Source organism: Strix uralensis, chromosome 10, assembly GCF_047716275.1.
Source record: "Strix uralensis isolate ZFMK-TIS-50842 chromosome 10, bStrUra1, whole genome shotgun sequence".
NCBI classification, from domain to species: Eukaryota; Metazoa; Chordata; class Aves; order Strigiformes; family Strigidae; genus Strix; species Strix uralensis.
Genome location: NC_133981.1, coordinates 24962116 through 24979377, shown reverse-complemented (window position 1 = coordinate 24979377; position 17262 = coordinate 24962116). Strand labels below are relative to the sequence as shown.

The window sequence follows — 17262 nt, the reverse complement described above, 5'->3', positions numbered from 1 at the left end:
ACTCCATTCCAAAAAACATGGCTCTTTTGCATAGTGTTACCATATCGCTTGAGTGATTTGCTGCATCTTCTGGGGGTTTTGGTGATTTTTGCTGCATGCAGCTACTGATACACAGCAATTCAAGTGTCTGAATCAAATATATATAGAGTGCAGATATATATTGCACTTAGGCAAGCTGACAGTGTTTCCTTTGTTTCGTTAGCAGGTGAATGTAGTTGTCAAAGTATTAAATGAAGGGTAAACATCACTCTTGTTCCCTGCTTTGCTGTGTACGTGATTTGAAGTGTTAGTTTATCCTTAACAATAGCCTCTTTTTTTTCAAAAAAAAAAAAAATCTCTATTTTCTTCTTCCATCGAGAGGTTATCAATAATCTAAAAGCTACCTGCATTTCTCTGAGTGTGAACAATTCTAATAAAAGGCTTCAAGAAGGTTACAGGAGGATCACATAGTAATCAATAGCCATTCACTTGTAATTTCGTTCGATTTATTCTTTCTCAATAAAAGACTAAAGTCTGTTTTTTTTCCTCTCAGCTTTGCACATCTGATACTTGCCTTGTTACTAGGAGACGTGGTATGATATGTATGTTACTTTGCTTGAGCACGGTGGTATTAGCCACTTAATCACAGGAATGTAGGCTAGTAAGAGTCTAGTGCTCTTTAGCTGTTAGAAAGTCTGAAACAGTAAGGCTTTTTTGTTTGTTCAGGTAGTCTTTGAAGAAACCTCTTGGCTATCCTTTCCAGATATACCTGGATACGTATATGCATATAAACATGTGTTTACATGTATGTATATGTATACGTATATACATATAAAGAATACTCTTTGACTTTTGATAATCAATATATGCTGTTTCTGCAGTTTATTGGCCTTCTACTGTGCCTCACCTTTGTCTCTCCCTGGCAGGCTACCTTTTGAAGAAAAGAGTAATACATCTGAGCTGCTCCCATGTGAATTCCCCTGATCTTGCTGAGCTTCCTTGGTAGTCAACAGTGTGGCTTTTTAATCTGGTTTCCTGAGGAAGTGAGGTTTATGCAATTATGCTATCTGTCCTTCGTTGCTCTTGAGACTGCAGGCTCATTTCAGAGCAGGTTGATAAAAGGGGTAAAGAGAGCCAGAATATTTTTTTTTTTTCTTTTTTCCTTTCAGTTTTTCCAAAATTCATTAGCCAAATAGACAGGTCCCTAGAGAGGAGGAGACAAGTGGGCAAAACCATCAGGTTGGCAGCTGCCAGCTGGGCAGTGGACACATGAGTTGCTCCAGACTAGCCCCGTCCTGTGCTGGTCTGTGCCTGCTGGGTGTGTGAGAGGGGCGCAGTGGAAAGCTGGCGCCCCTCGCTGCGAGGGGGTAAGGCCAGAGACATGTGAGACCAGGCTAGGTGAGCCGTACAGAGCCGCTCCTTGGCTTGTGGCTGCAGCAGTAGCTGGGCTACTCTGGTTTCTGGCTGTTTGGATTTTTAAACCTTTTTAGCCCTTCCCCATTTCTTGTTTGTAGCAGTTGGTGTTTTATGGTGTTTTGCTGTGTTTGCCTTGGCTGACTTAGTTCTGCTCTTCCTTGAGTCTGTGTAGGAATTGGGATTTTGCTTTGAGTGAAACTTTCCTATTAGTGGTTATAAAGACGTGATGGTGGGGGCAGCTGTAGGAGCGCAGGGAAGCAGAGAATCTGGGTGATGTGGATACCTTGTAATCAGCAAAACTTATTTTTATTGTGTTGTCATAAAATAAGTAAGATTTGCATTTTATTTATATTAGGCTTTTTGATTTATGGCCTAGTAAATAAATGTTGAAATCCTGTTTGGCTGGGGAGGAAAACAGGTGGAAATATGTGGATTAGGCTGTTAGCTGTATGCTTTGCAGGAAGATGGACTCCCTTCTCTCTGGGGCTTCTCCACTCCTGTACCAGCTGTACGTCTTCTAGGGATGGTGTGTGTATAAATGTAATATTACTTCATCTTCCTGCTGTGAGATGTTTTTGGGGAAAAGATTTTTTTCATACTCTTTTTTTTTTTTCCCATCAAAAAAAAAAAATGCTCTTGCACAAGCTGCATATTGTCAACTCAAACTAAGGCAGAAATTTCTGCAGTGAGAGGAGTCAGAAAGGGACCCAGCTTCGGATATTCCTCCCACCAGTTCTCTCATGGCCCCATATGGGTGGGAGATATCAGCCACCTCTTTAGGGGCACTGGGACCCCAGTGGTGTCTCCTTTACCCCATGTGGGATTGGGGGGATGAGTAGAGAGCTCCAGGGAGAAGGCAGCTGCTGCTGGGACTGGCTGAAGCAGCTGCAGGAGCAGCCACAGCCAGGGTTTTCTGCAGAGACTCCGCAGCCTGACAGGTCTTTCCAACCTTGGGCCCAGCTGGCTCGCAACTGTTCTCACGGTGTCTTCGCCTCAGCGTTAATCCACGTCTGTCCTTTGTATGGCCCACAGCTCGGTTCCCTTCTCTCTTCTTGGCTTAACTTTTTAAACAAACCCACTGGAAAGGGGTTAAAAGTACACATACAGTGGAATTTGTAGTGGATCGCCTTTAGCTGCTGTGCTTGCAAACCCAAAATGGTCTGTTGTGTAACTCGGGCTTCTTGATGTCCACTAAGGAGAGGCTGAGGAGAGAGGAGGTCTGGCTAGTGTGCCAAGGTGGAGCTCTCTATTTAATAACTATTATTAAAAAACCTTTAACAACTCCTATGTGTTCAGAGACAGTGCACGGGGACTTTTTTCACGTGCAAAATTTAAACACATCAGTAATAGTTAATGGTAAACTGATGTCTGTGGAAGTTGCTGTTGCTTTGTGGCAAATATTGGACAATGAGTTTGCGCTTCGATCAGAAGCATTGCGTTAACGTCACTGCACCTAGCAGCTCTTGAATTGATAAAAATTAAATTTGTATCAAATTTAATCAGTGTGATGAGATTGTATTGGCTATCCTCACCAGGATTTTGGTGCCAGACTTCAGCCTACTATGGATTATTTTGGTTGACTTTTAACGGGAACTCTGAGAAGATCCAAGGAGGGGGAGTCGATGTGGCGTGAGGTCAGGGTCTCACTGGAGGAGCAGCCATGGAGTGGTGTATGGCAGTGCCCGCCCTGCCTTTGCTGATGGGCTTTTCTCAATCGTGCAAACAACAGTAAAATCTTTGAGGTGATCTGTTTCATACTATGTGTGATAATTGTCTGTAACAGAAATGCTGCCCAGCATTTCAATGATAAGCTGATGCTCCTTATTGAGCCTTCCTGAAATTAGTCACCCTTGCTACAGCCTCAGCTCTGCAACAGGTTCATCCTTGTCAACCAATTTTTAATTGCACTTAGGCATTGATTCCCATCTGTGGAAATTCCAATATGTAAATAACGTTCCAGTTCTCCAGCTCCTCTTTGGAGGGCTCATAACACCGCACTTGTTTCAAACCGCATCCCCCCAGGATCTCAGAGAAGTTTCATGCTTTTCAACTATATGAAATTTGGTGAAAATGAAAGTAAGTGCCGGTAAAATTATAGTGGTAGTAGTAAAACACATTTTCTTCTGGTGTACAGTCCCACGCAGCCTGGCCTTAAAGCATCTCCACTGAGTAGCAGCACTACCATCAGCAAAGCCCCCTCCCCTTCCCACATTTATTTCCATGGTAACCCAGGGAAGGCATTCTGCAGCCTCAAAACTACTTTTGCTCTTTCATCATGCAAGCTGGCATTGTCAAGGGCTGAGTGTATTCCTACAGCTTTGAATGAATATAAAAAAAAAAAAAAGGGCTGAATTTGGATGGTCAGTTGTTATTTGGGAGGCCCTACAGCAGGAAAGAACGGGCAACCTTCAAGTGACCTAGTGTCTGTACATTGCTTAGTAAGGAAAAAAGAGTCTTGCTTTATTAATTGATTAACTTGGAGGGTGGGGGTTATCAGAATTATCCTTCTGTGAAGTGAATGCGGCAATTTCCTGAAACGGCTTTGAGGTGGGGGGGAAAGGGGCAGATGGCTGGCCAGGCTGTGCTGGTGAGCCGCTGGTAAGCTTGCATGCTGTGATCCGTTGCAAATCTTGCTTTCTCATGGAGTCTTTAATGTCTTTACAGGTATCGTTTAGAAAATGGTGTCTTAACAGATGCCTGCTCTTTGACTATATTATGCATTTGCCTTTTATTGGTGTAGAAGTGGGAATGTTTAGTGGCATTTGGCAATTCTTGCTCTGTGTGAGCAATTTAGAAGCTGGTAGTAAAGCGTTTGCTGTGTTTCCTGCTGTAATGAGCTGGATTGATTTTATGATCTCTATGGTGCATGCTTTCAAAAATCCGTATTTATGCAGCATTTGCGTGTAGATGTTGAGAGGATTTTATTATATTTGAGCAGGCTAAGGCTATTTGACTGCTATGTGTGATAAGAGTAGCATGTAGAACTAGTAGTACTTGGTAAAAGAAAACCAATTGCAAACAGTATCTGCAAACGGGGGAGAATGAAATGATGTAAGTAATTATTTTTTAAATATTCTGAAAGCAGAAACCTGTCTGATACAAACGTGGTCAGAAATCTTTCAAACAGTATCTTCATCTTGTATGATAAATGGTTTGGATAGATTATTTTTTTTAATTTTCTACTTATGTCTGTTTCCATGTTGTCTGAGCACATGAATCACGGTGCAGTAACAGTATTCATTAAAATATGTTAGGGGTGCTGCCTGATCAAAGGATTGGATTGCCCTTTGATTGGTTTGTGATGAACTGGCAGGATTTTTTTTTTTCTTCCTTGCATTATTTGGTTGGGGAAGGGTAAAAATGTAGCTTTCCTCTAAATGTGTCTGAAGTACATAATGGCTGTGAAGTCACCATGACAACATGGGGACCTGGATCAGATTTTCCCTCCACCTCTTTTCTGTTTTGTTGTTTTCTAAATATTTGTTATTTATGCGTTCTCTTACAGCTCTTCTTGGTATGCAACTTTTAATGATATCCAGCTCTTAAAGTAAATTATGTTTGCAGGATTTTCTTTGATTAAGCGCAGTCCAATGTATATAATTTGCTGTACGGCTAAGGTGGGATCTAAACAAGGACACGAGCACTTCCAGCCGTTGCAATTCCAGCGTTGCAGCCCTGAAAACTTCTGCTGAGCTCTTGTATGGTCCCCGGGGCTTCCTGTGCTCTCGTGACATTGCCATGTGAGACGTGGAGCCTGGGGACTTCTGAAAGTTATGTACAAGTTAAAGTGTAAGGAGCATTTTCATTCAGGCATGGCTGGAGTTTGGGGCAAGCTCAGGGAGAGCAAGAAAAAAGTCAGATCGTGGTCAAGAAACAAACAGTTCTTTCCACCCTTCTTTGCTAAGGGGTGCTGAATGCACCGCCGAGGTAGGAAGAGGGTGGAGATTTTTGCAAGACGTGGTGCTAGCTGTTCCTTCCCACTCTTTGGGACTTACTGAAGACATGCTGCCCAGGGTGGTGTGAGATTTTTGTTCAGTTCCCCTGTCAGTCTGAGGCACTCAAATTTTACCACTCACAGATTTTTCCAGCCTGCCAAGGGTTAGAGACCGTACAGGGCACTTCACGCTCTTCTGAAGTGCTGGCACTGTGTTTAGGAGGGAGTGAAAGGCTCAGTGGGTTAGAGAGGGTGTGCAAGGAGGGCAGTGGCTGCAGCGAGGCTTTGTTGGGGAGTGGTGGTGGGAGAGCATCTGGCTTCTGGTCTTCACTCCCATAGCTGCAGGCACATGCATGGAGTTAGACAGGTGCTTAGTTTGTGGATAGTGTTTTGGGGTGACCCAGCTCAGGAATCTTCTAGGTGAGTGTTTACTTCAGGGAGTGGACATCTTACCTGGAGATTTCTCCCTAGTGCCGCCATCTGCCTCCTTTTGGCAGGGTTTGTAGGATGGGAGGAAAAGTGTTTGTTTCATACTTGCGACAGCAACCTGTGTATAATTTGTAGTGAATTTAGTGGAATAACAAGTAGTAGTAGATGTTCTGTGGAGGTGATGTTTCAGTGTCAGTAGAGGAGGGTAATTACATACTTCTGAGTTATCATCATACTTCTTGATAGGAAAAAACTGCTGTAATTGGGGTAAATGGAAGTAAAAATCATTGCAATTGTCACTTGTGCCTATGTAAACCTGGAGGAGAAGTGTAGTATCCATGACATTTTCTAAGAACATATGGATTTACTTGCCCATGTGGCAGAGTTGTGAGCATGTTTCAGTATTGAGGCAATTAGAAAGCAAATACAACATGACAGTGACTTTTGTCTTTGTCTTATTACCCTACATGCTTGACATGAGAAAATGAAGAACCAGCCGTTTTCCTCTCCACTCCCATCAACCTGATGCTTTACTTGCTGCCACATGAATAATATAATGACTTCTTTTAATTTGGGAAAGTGTTGAGTTCTGCCTGATGCTGGGGATGAAGTACCAAGTAATGTTTAACAGGAATTACCTAGAGCCGGGTAGGATTGTGTCCTTTGAAGCATGTTTACGTGACACAGCCTATTTCCCCTTCTACTTAATGTTACCTGATGTCATTATTTTGAATATAGCAGAATATGTGTGGAAAATCCAGTCCTTTAGAAGTTCATCTTGAGTATCTGAGAAAAGATTTCATTTGAGCCAGAGGCTTAAAATGATGAGATATATCAGTGATATATCTTAACAAGTAAGAGCAAGAATCTGATGGAGTTATGTAACCACAAAAATCTGCATAACCTATCTCGCTTTCTAGATCCTTAAAGTTAGGAAACATAGCATGAATGCTAGAGGCAAAGACTTGAAAGTCATGAATTTAGGAGTAGTGAAAAAACAAACCAAACCTAACATAAAGCGACCCCCCCACCCCCCCCCAAAAACCAACCACAAACAACAGAACAAAACCCTTTCTTACTCCCAAGCTTTGAGCTGAGCTTGGTGCTGTAAGGAAATCCACACCAAAACAAACCCCTGTAGATGTATGAAGGCACAATGGGGATAGGACAGATTGGCAGTGAAGATGGCATTACAGCATTCCTGGTCCTTAAGGGGCCTGGAGATTGAAGATTTGCTTTTTACTCCATCTGATGTTAGCAGTAGCGCTTTAAGAGCTCACTAACACCCGAAATCAAGGCATTTGTATTTATTTGTTCCTATTAATTTTGTCCATTTCTAAGGAAAGAGAAGGAAAGACTTGGTTTCAGTCCTACAGAATAGGACTGGGTAGTCCTGCAACTATTCTGAATACAGAACAGTCCTACAAATATTCTTTTGCAGTATTTTATTAGGAACAACCTGGTTTTGCTCTGTGTCAGAGACCGGTGCTAGCTTGCAGTGTAGTCCTTCCTGGTCTTTCCCAGTACATGGGGACTGCTGGTGTCTGGACTGCCGTGAAGAACTGTATCCAAGGTCCAAAAATTCTTTCCAACTATAGGGTCCCTCCCCCTGACCGTCCAAAAAAGTGAAGAATTCACCATAGCGGATAATTTCACAATTCATTGTTAAAATTTAATCCTGTTTTTAGAGCTATTTCTCTTTGCCTCCCCACCCCCCCCAAAAAAAAAAAGTTTCTGCATTCGCAAGTTCCAACAGGAAACCAAAATTGAGCATTTTCATTTAAGCATGGGATCAGCTGAAGTTTCATTTCCCCTATAAATGGAGATGTGGCATTAAAAAACCCTTGCCACAAAAATGATAGAGGTCTGGAAAAAACGCTTCACTGGAAAAGTTAAAGGTCTCAACCTCTTTGGTTATCAAAGACAAGCTGGTTTTAACTTGGGTTAAATTTATTGAATGACTGGTCAAAATACCATGATCTGAGAAGGTGGGAAGATGAAACTGGTTATTTTACTTGTAAAGGTGACTTTGTTTTTAAGAAGGAAAAAAAAAGTATCAATTTTTGGATACTTTGAATACTGCTGATTCCCAGTGAGAGTATTTTGTTGGAGAACAAGAGGTTTCTGAATTTTTTTTCCATGCCATTAGGCAAAAATAATTGAGATGCAGTGCTGCTGCTTACTGGCCAGTTGAGTTGCTGTAAACCGTATCATTCCCAGGGTTCTGCAGAGCGTGGGGCTTGTCAAAACAGCTGCCCTATCTGTTGTACCGTGGTAGGAGACGTCTCGGAGCCCAGTTCCACTTTCTGTGTCTTGCTGGCACCCAAAGTGCAGCCTGCTTTCACACCACTTCTCCGTGCATGGGATGAGCTGAATCAGTTCAGAGTTGGGAGAGTTTATTGACCTGACAGAAACCTTCTAACCAAGAATGATGCGGTGTCTGTGGCTGAGTGGGCAGGGCAGGAGGACTCCTGCAGCTGGAGGAGGTTAAGTGTAGTATGAATCTGCACCATTAGTCCCACCATCTATATCTCACGCCTGTGTTAAATTCTGTCCTTCAGCACAGGATTTACCATTTCTTTCTGCTATTGAATGTTTGGTTTGATAAAATGCCCTTTTTTGGAAACGTTGCTGTGAGAAGCGGAATGAACGGCAATTGCCATTAACTTGTTATACTGGCATGGGACTAGATAGGACACAAGAGGGCTAACGGAGCTCCCGTGCTGATCTTGAGAGGTGTTGAGTTTCCCTTCCAAAGGAGGTGCCCAGTGCTCTTGTGTTCCCTCTGAGCAGCCTGGATGGAGAAATGTGAAGGGCTTCAGGACTGGGCCCTTAAAGAGTTAAATGCGCCGAAATACTAATCAGTGAATATTTAGGTCATGGAGGGCTGAGACTGGAGAAAGACTGAACGTTACTGACAGCTGGTGGTTTTTATGTTGGTAATAGAGAGACTAGAGAATATCTTCTATTTAATATTACCACTAGACGTTGAGTTTCTAATTGTACTTTCTGTTCCATTTGTGTTCTTAGTTGCATTTCTGTTGCTTTGCAGGAGGTGAGGTGTGCAGTGGTTCCCTAAATGCATGTTCTACAACCATTACTTATGTCTTTCATCATCTCCTACAGCCTTGTTGGAGTTGACTTCATAATAGTAGTAGGTGTTTTGAAGATTAAATACAGGTAATTTGTCACCTTTTCTGAGGCAATGCTTTCAAAATTCAGTGTATGACTGACTTTCTGCAGGGCTCTGACCCATAAACCACTTCTCAACCATATAGGTAGTCCCGGCTTTGAAAGCTGTGGATGAGTGTCTGCATGGTACACACTGCAACTGTAGTTCTATGAGCAGTCCCCCTGAAATCCGTGGGATTACTCACGTGTCTGGCCATGTCCACGTTCAGGCTTGAAAAACTTTAACATCCTGGATAAGGTCTGCAAGAGTCAGGTCTGGTCTGCCGTGTCCTCTCTCTGCTCTGGGCCAGACGCACCGTAGAAGCCTGGTCTGCCCGTGCTTGCCTGCAGCTGTACCTGTATGAAACAGTCCTTCTCAGGGAGACTCATTCCAACACAGCCATGCTGATACGGCTGGAAAAGAAAAGAGGTTGGATTAGCACAGAATTTTTAATAGTGTTGTGAGAAAGACTATTTGTCAATGGTTTGGACAAGGATCCACTGAGTAAAGCTTACCGAAAATGCTACTGTCATAGGACCTTTTCTTTTATGGTTGGTCTGTATTTACATGGGGAGGGGAGGGTGGGAACGATTAAGGGACAGCAAACACTTGCTGCTGTAGCAAAAAAGTGACCGTGTTTGCAAAAGGGTGAGATTGGGTTTTGGAAATAGGTTTATTTCATGCCTTTGGTCATGGTGCTAGAATCTGTAGATTGTCATTCAGTACAAACAACTCTTGGTAATTAATTTTTCTTATCACCAGACTTGGTATTTCTAGTTAGTTTCTTGGCTGCTTCAGGAGAGGGTTATCTATTTTGGAATGAATTGGGTTTTTTGCTTGGCGTTGTTGAGAATTGCTTAAACTACAGTATTATCATCAATGTTCACAGGAAATTAAAAGCTATTTTGGAATAGGTATAAATGCTAAGTAGCTCCCCCCCACTCCCTGCACTCATGATTAGAAAGGTAACTTTAAAATGTCACAGAAAGACAGGCAAACATTCCCATTAATACAGTATTTTCTCCTGGTTTCTTATATTTTCAGGGAAGTGAAATTGCATACTTTTTTAAACTTTAAGGTAAAACTAGGTAGCGTATGCTTTGCTGTATACAATGGAACTTCCATGTCTTCCTACTTTCATCATAATTCTGTTTGGCAATGGTGTTTAGCATGGGTAGACCAAGGCGGGGGCATTGCTGGTTAGATTAAATGGTGGTGTCTTTGCAATTGAGGGAGACTGTTAAGAAAATTCAGATGTAGCTGTATCTAGTGCTCTTGAAACAAAGAGCTTTGAGAGAATATCTGTAACCTTGATTTGAAAGGTTGCTCTGTCTTTTACGTGAAAATAAGTCATTTCTACCATATGCATTTTCTGAGCAGCAGTCTCTTGTGTCTGTTCTGAGCAGGGTATTCTGATGACAATGTTTCATTAACTTTTTTTTGTTATTATTTTAAAAAAGTTGAAATAGAATCTGACAATCCAGTGCCCTGAAGTATTCAGTTGACAGCTAAATTATCTAAATGATACATCCTCATTTATTCCTGTACTTGTCCTATGTTGTGTGTCCAAAGTACAGCAGTTTGGCTGAATGTTCATTTTGATGCTGAGATAGCGTGAGAGAAGACTTAAGAGAATATTTCAGAGTAAGGAAAATCCTGAGGTGTTTTCTTCATGCTTAGGTACGTGGAAACTGACTGAAGAACTCTCAAGCAGTATGTGAATGCTTAGTAAATTAACACGAAACGCGTTTATTTCTAGGCCACTTAATTAAATCTAGGGGGGACATGCAAGTCTTTCAGTCTGTGCCTTTGCTGCCAGTTTGAAGCATGCCCGGAGAGAAGGGGTGGACTCTGGGGTCAGGCAGCAACGTGGCACGCTGCATGGTTTGAGTCTGAGTGCTAGCAGTAAGTGGTGGGGAGAAAGTTGTCTTGACCTTAAAGAAAAAAAATAATTGAAAAAGGTCAGAAGAAGTGTTTAAGAAAATAAAGCTATGCATATCAAGTACTTTTCTACAGACAAGCAGGGCTAGCTGGTAGTTATTACAGGGCTACTGGCTGCAAATTGCATGATTGCATTAGCCCAAAACAGGTTCCATGCTGCCAGATCTGCCAAGTTTATGGGTTAAAATTTTGATGAGGGAGGTCAAAACAGGAAGAATTCAGATGTATCTTTTAGAGCAATGAGTTAAAAATACCTTTGCCACAGGTTTACTTGTAATAATAATAATAATGACAATTAGACTGATACGAGTGAATGGACTAATGACAACCACCTAAGGATACCAGATTTCATATGGTTTCACTAAGCCCAGGATGATCCAGCTCCCTTCATAATGAGTTTTCCACCTAAGTACTTACTGTTTCTCAACACAGCTATGCCTAATGTAGGCAATAGGGTTTTTCAAATCAGTACTATTGTTCCATGCAATGATAAAATACTGCCTTCTTGTTTATCCTTCACTGATCATACCACTATTAATACTTTCTTTGGTGGTATAGATTACGTACCTTTCAATCTTGGTAGTTGCATTGTCTTCAATGTGCAGTAAAATTCAAGCCATTGTCCACCCAGTGAGGACTGTCTGTTGATGAATAGCTGCATTCTCTGGTACTCAAACTCACTCCAGTTCATCTGTGAAGAATTGGATTTTGGATGTTAATTATCCAGACAAATCAGCAATTGGTTTAAAGCATCATTAAGGACAAAGCAAAGAATAAAAAGCTTCTGCAAAATATGGAATTGTGAATGGTACTGATACTGTCTGCTATAATTTGTCTGTCTACCTTTGAAAGCACTGTGCAAAAAGATGAGCTTAGCTTTTTGTGTATCCATAGTGAATATGAATACTACCCTATTTCTTCCTTGATACTAAAAAACAAAAGAAAAATTCGTTATGTGCTTCTGCAAAAATAAACAAAATCAAGCTAATTAAAACTTGGTTGGAATCTTGCAGTCCTCAAAAGTGTCACTGATTTCAGTATTTGTGTTAATGGTTTTGTGCTATATAAGAAGTGTTGGCAAGGTGGGAAATTGGTGCTCAGAACTGTGCTGAAGTGAACTGCATGTTGGAACAAGTTTGGGAGTTGATTTACGTCAGATTGGGAGGACGGGTTTGTATATATATGTGTATGCACAGACAGTATTCAAGCTACAGTAACAACAGCAATGAATCCAGTGCACAGATTCATTCTGATTGTGAGAAAGGAGGTGAATGCACATATAAAAGAGGTTTTTGACCGTATAAATGCTGTGTTGTGCTTCTTCATAGCTAACGAACGCATTCTTGCTTGAGACATTTTCTAACATAATAACAACTTCAAAAGTTTGTTCATCTCAGAAATGCAGGTGAATGGTTGTGTGACACGCGCAAGATCTTTAAACCAGTTTTTAACATTTACCCTTTATGGTTTAGTAGCCAAAGATTAGGGCCTGAATTATTTAGGAATACCTTTCTACTAAGCTATCTTGCTACCCACATTGTCTTGTCTGAGCTGCTCCCTTACCCAAGTACCTACAAAGTAAAGTGGATTTAGAAATAGTGAAGTGTTGATTCTCTTTTGATTGCGGATGAGTGCTGTTTATGGGAGTTTTATTTTTGCTTAATGGGACTTTCCTCTGTTAAGTTCTTAAGAGAAATTCTCATTTTTGTTGGAAAGCAGAACATTTGAAAAATCTCCGGGCATGATTTCCACCCCTCCCTCCCAGTTTTAACCTCAGAGTCAAGTGAGAAAAGAGGCTTAAATGAGACGTTGCAGTGCAAGATACTGAATCCTTTTGTGCTGTTAGACCTTGTATTTCTTCTCAGGTAGCCTGAAAATGTTAATTGAATTGAAGTAGGTAAGGGACAAGTACTGGCCTTTGATATGCTCCTATTTGAAGTTTGGGGTATTTTGGGTTGGTTTTGTTTTTTTCTTTTCTGTTCTTTTTTATTTGTCCTCAATTAAGGAATGTGCTAAACCAAAATAAGAATTTTAACCTTTTAAGAATCCAAGAATGTAACTGTTTGCAATCAAATTATGGCAGAACATTGTTACCATCTACCAGCTCAGATCCGAAGTGGTTAAAGTGTGAGCTTTTAGCCTGCCCCAATTTTGAGATAAAATGTGTCAGTTTGAGGTTTCTTGTTCTCTGTGATCACACAGGCAATGATGGCAGGTCTTCTGAAAAGCTGCAGTAACTGGGGGTGCCAAGTTAATCCGAGTTACGCTGGTGCTGCATCCCTCCCACCTGGAGTCAGCATCAGAGGATGAAGACAGACAGTTGTTTTTCCTGGTGTTAAATGTTTTCAGGCATTTTTTCCCATTGCTTGCTGACTTCTGGAGCACTTATTGCTGGTATCCATCTTATGATGCAATGTCGAGTGGAATATGGATTGGTACCTAAATGAAAATGGAATGAAAAAATTATCTTTACTGCTTGAGACCTGGTTGTTGCTGGTTCTTACCTGCTTGTGCCCCTGTTAGTCACAGGTTGACCTCCCCTCTCCTCAGTTTGATACGCTGTTACAACTTGCAATTATTAACTATTTGGCTGTGGTTGTAGTGCTTGAGTGTTTCCAATGCATCAACTGCCTATTCTAGAGAGTTCCCAACTTTGTGGTCTCCTTCCTTCATCAAACAAGGGAAACTTAGACATGGGGGAAAAAATTGACCTTCAGTTCAAGCTAGAATAAATTTCTAGACCTCTTCACTCCAAATTCTCCCTGCCGTTACTAACGACCCCAGATCACAGGGAGGACCACGCTTTCTCTGTGGATATGTTCTATGTTCTTCCCTCCCCAGAACAGGCAAAGCTCTTGGTGTTGCACAATGAGTCAAATAAGGTAGGAGTGAGTGTCCAGACCCTGTCCTCTGTGCTTGCTGCTGCACATGTGCCAAAGGGACGGGTTGCAGCGTGTACGGAGTGCACTTGGGCTTGCTCACAAAGGCTTATGCAAGTTCTGCTCCTACGGCTTTGCTCTGCCTTAGTAGATTTTGATTCCCACAGGCAGGGATTTCTAGTCTTTTATCTGACTGTAAAATGTCATTGAACATCTATGGTGTGGTGTAAATACTAATGGTAATGAGGGTTTTGCAATGTGGCGTGTTTCCCCGGGGAGAGCAGAGACTCCTGCCCCACGGTTCCCAGTCCCTGATGCCTGGATGGTGGTGACACTTAATAGACTCGTTTGCATCCTCTTTGAACACCACAACTACTTGATTTGGCAGCCTTTGCCATTTCATGTGCAGTCGTTATGAATCCTGCAATCAGCCTTTCAGGTGATTTTTTTATGTTTAAAAGTGATTTTTTTATTTTTCCCCAAGTGCCAAAGCCCAGTAATTTTATTTTAACATTATCAGCTATATTTCCAACAGATCACTGAGTGGATTGGAATTTTATGCTGTTAAATGTAATTACAATTGAAGTTCTATGTTTAAAGAAACTAATGTATTGTTATGGCTTTAGCTTTTATATTTGTAATTCTGGAAGTGTTTTGAAATAAAATATATTTTACTGTATAGAAGAATGATGAACCCTAGCATATAATACAGTTCAGAATAGGTGATAAATTGAATTTTAGTTGATATGAAAAAATTTGTATAGTTTTCACAGCTAGGATTAGTTATCTGATTTAACTGTGATCTAACCATTGTAATTCCATCATCAAATGAGATCAATGAACTGAAATACTTGGGGAACATCTCTGGGTCACTTACTTTGAAAACTGCGTATACTTCATGTATGGTATGCACTCTGGCACTCAAATATTATTCAATGTTTTTAAATTACATACAGAATTGTAAGATTACTAAAACATGTATTGGGTATCCACTTCATTAAGCTTCTCAACGCAACAAGAATCGATCATTAACACACTTGTTTATTACACTTAAGGCAGTCACACTTTTCTTTTATCAAATGCATCTCCTTGTTTCAGGAAATGGAAGATGAACGTAGTGTTCCTCAGCTGTGCGTTTGGTGCTCTGTGCTACGTTCCTCGTAGCACAAACCTGTTGCAAGGCATGTTGTCTTTTTGTGCATCTGAGAATCCAAAACTGGCTGCTATGTGGGAAGGAAGAAGTGCCTGTTCAGTCAAAGAATGGTTTTCCTAGATACCTGGTTAGGAAAATAAGGCTGTAGAAGTTGCGTTCCTGTCTCTAGTCAAGCAGAGAAGGTGCACCATGGTGAGAAAGAAGAAATCCATTCTGATACGTGACCAAGAAAAATGGAGAGATTAACTAGAATTTTTTGCCATTTGTTTCTAGTTTTAGTCTGGTTATTTTGTCAGCAACCATGCGTCTTGCAGTGAACAAAATATAGGATTCTTCCTGATCGTTAGTGCAAATGAGCTTTTAAATGAAAAATCACCTCTAAGCAATTATTTAGCTTGATGGTTATGTTTTTTCCTCTGCCACAGTCTGTAATAAAACCTGACCAGAGCTTTTCCATTTTTTGAGCACAGCTTCAGCTAAGGGACCCTGGAGAGGAGGGTCGGTCACTCCGAGCTCGTTCCCGTGGCATGTCCGCAGGGTGGCCGAGGGGCTGAGGTGGGCGTGCGGGAGGGACCGCTGGGGACACGGCGTCACGGGGCCCTGGCCAAGCGAGTGGCAGCGGGGAGAAGCTGGGCTGCGTACGCTAGCAGTGCCCTGCCTTCACCCGAGAAATTGCCTGCGGCTGCAGTCTTCCTGCCTGGGTTTCTCTGAAGAGACCCGTCGCTCCCTAACAAGGGAGGTGGGAAGATGTGGCTAATGCAGACTTTGCATATAATTATGAGTGCCAGATTTGGGTGGGGGGGTGATGCCTAAGCTTTGAACATCTCCTAGTTAGCCCCAGTTTATTTATGAGCGGGATAACATGACTGAAGGCACCTTTGAGCGCTGCCTTTGGTGACAATCATCATGTATGTTGAGGGAGATGCTCATCTGATGCCACAGGTCAGTGGTGGGTAAGTGGCTGTGCAGCAAGTTGATGACAGTCACTTGCGAAGGGGAGCAAGGTGGGCTGGAGCAAGTGTGACAGCATAATCAGGCTTTGTTGCAGTTCATGTATGCATATGCTTTGTATTTACTTTTTTTGATTTTGGGAAGAGCTTTGGAGGGCTCGTCGTGTTTGCTGACACTGAGCAGTGTGCTGCCAAGGAAGCAGAAAGTGTACTAGGGAATTTGGAGATGTACTAGTGTTACTGTTGTATTGTTTTTTGATTGATGCTAACTCAGGTCCTCACTTTATACATAAAGATGTTGCTCTAAGAGGTGTCTTATCTCCTTGCGATGTGACATTTGCAGCAGTTGAGGCTAGCTGAAGCCAATATGCAATAATAGATCTGAAAAAACTCAAAGCAAACCAAAAAATTATTTATCCATAACCCATTCAGAGGAACTGATACAATTGTGATGATATAAATAAATTATACTTTCACTGTCAATGATTGTAAGAGCTCAGACTTACAAATTCATTACAGGAGTCATTCAGTATCTGAAATAATCTTGTAATGATCTTTTTGTACTGTTTTTCTTCTACAACGAAAATTCTTTACATTTTTCTTAATAGCTTCTAAATTTCTGTAATCACTTTTATTTTTAAATCCCTCCATTATTTCCAGTCATCCTTTCTCCTTAATAATGCAGCTTTGCCAGCAAGCATACATTGTATGCGTTGAGTATTCTCCATCAATAAAAGGGCAATATGGAACAATGATGCAGAAATTTGATGAAAGCCAGTAATTAATGAAACAGTAAATGCTGTTTTATGCAATATAATTTTAAACACAAATATTCAGATATGTCCTGTGCAAGCAACATGGTTTATAATGATCGTTATTAGCTATGCATTTATATTTGAAAATGCTAGTGGCCAGTTGCATTTCATGTAATGATAGACCAGACTCTTAGTTTATTTCAGGACTGATAGGTATCATCTAAGCAAGAGAAAATGTTTACTATTATCAAGGTATTAATTTGAATACATGTTTTAAGTTAATGATCTGATTCTGAAATAGTTACCAGGTTTTTTTGTTCATCTTGAGCTTCAGATTTCTTCAAAATTTCTCTAAAATCATTACTGGCAGAGTTGTAATGCAATTTTGAGATGGAGTATGATACGTTTTTTCTTTAGAATGAAGATTTATCAGTAGGTCACAAGGATTTTATTGTTCGTGATTTAAAACTGTTGCCCAAATAGTCACCTAGGTTCTTACAAAATGTCCTTGTTTTCACATCTTGGAGTTACTGGTTTGATGAAAGTGTGATTACAGATAACAGGAGAGATGAAATGGTTGCTGCAGATACAACAAATTTACTGGACTTTTGTTGGGAAAACTAATAATAGTTCCTTTTACTGCAGCTTTTTTCT

The 17262-nt window shown here is 41.1% G+C and overlaps 1 protein-coding gene across 5 annotated transcripts in view; it reads left to right on the top strand.

Moving 5' to 3' along the window:
* FGD3 (FYVE, RhoGEF and PH domain containing 3) overlaps positions 1-17262 on the top strand; it is a 111931-nt gene that overhangs the window by 26892 nt on the left and 67777 nt on the right. Inside the window, exon 1 of one of the 5 annotated variants that reach the window (XM_074879855.1) lies at positions 4431-4446. The exons of 3 other annotated variants lie outside the window; for them this stretch is intronic. Coding sequence is in view for 1 of the 2 variants with exons in the window: in XM_074879853.1 (XP_074735954.1) it covers positions 14165-14189 (25 nt within the window). In the remaining variant the exon portion in view is untranslated. Of the gene's footprint in view, positions 1-4430; positions 4447-14149; positions 14190-17262 lie in introns of those variants that run through there. One more of the 5 variants, XM_074879853.1, reaches the window with a different exon arrangement.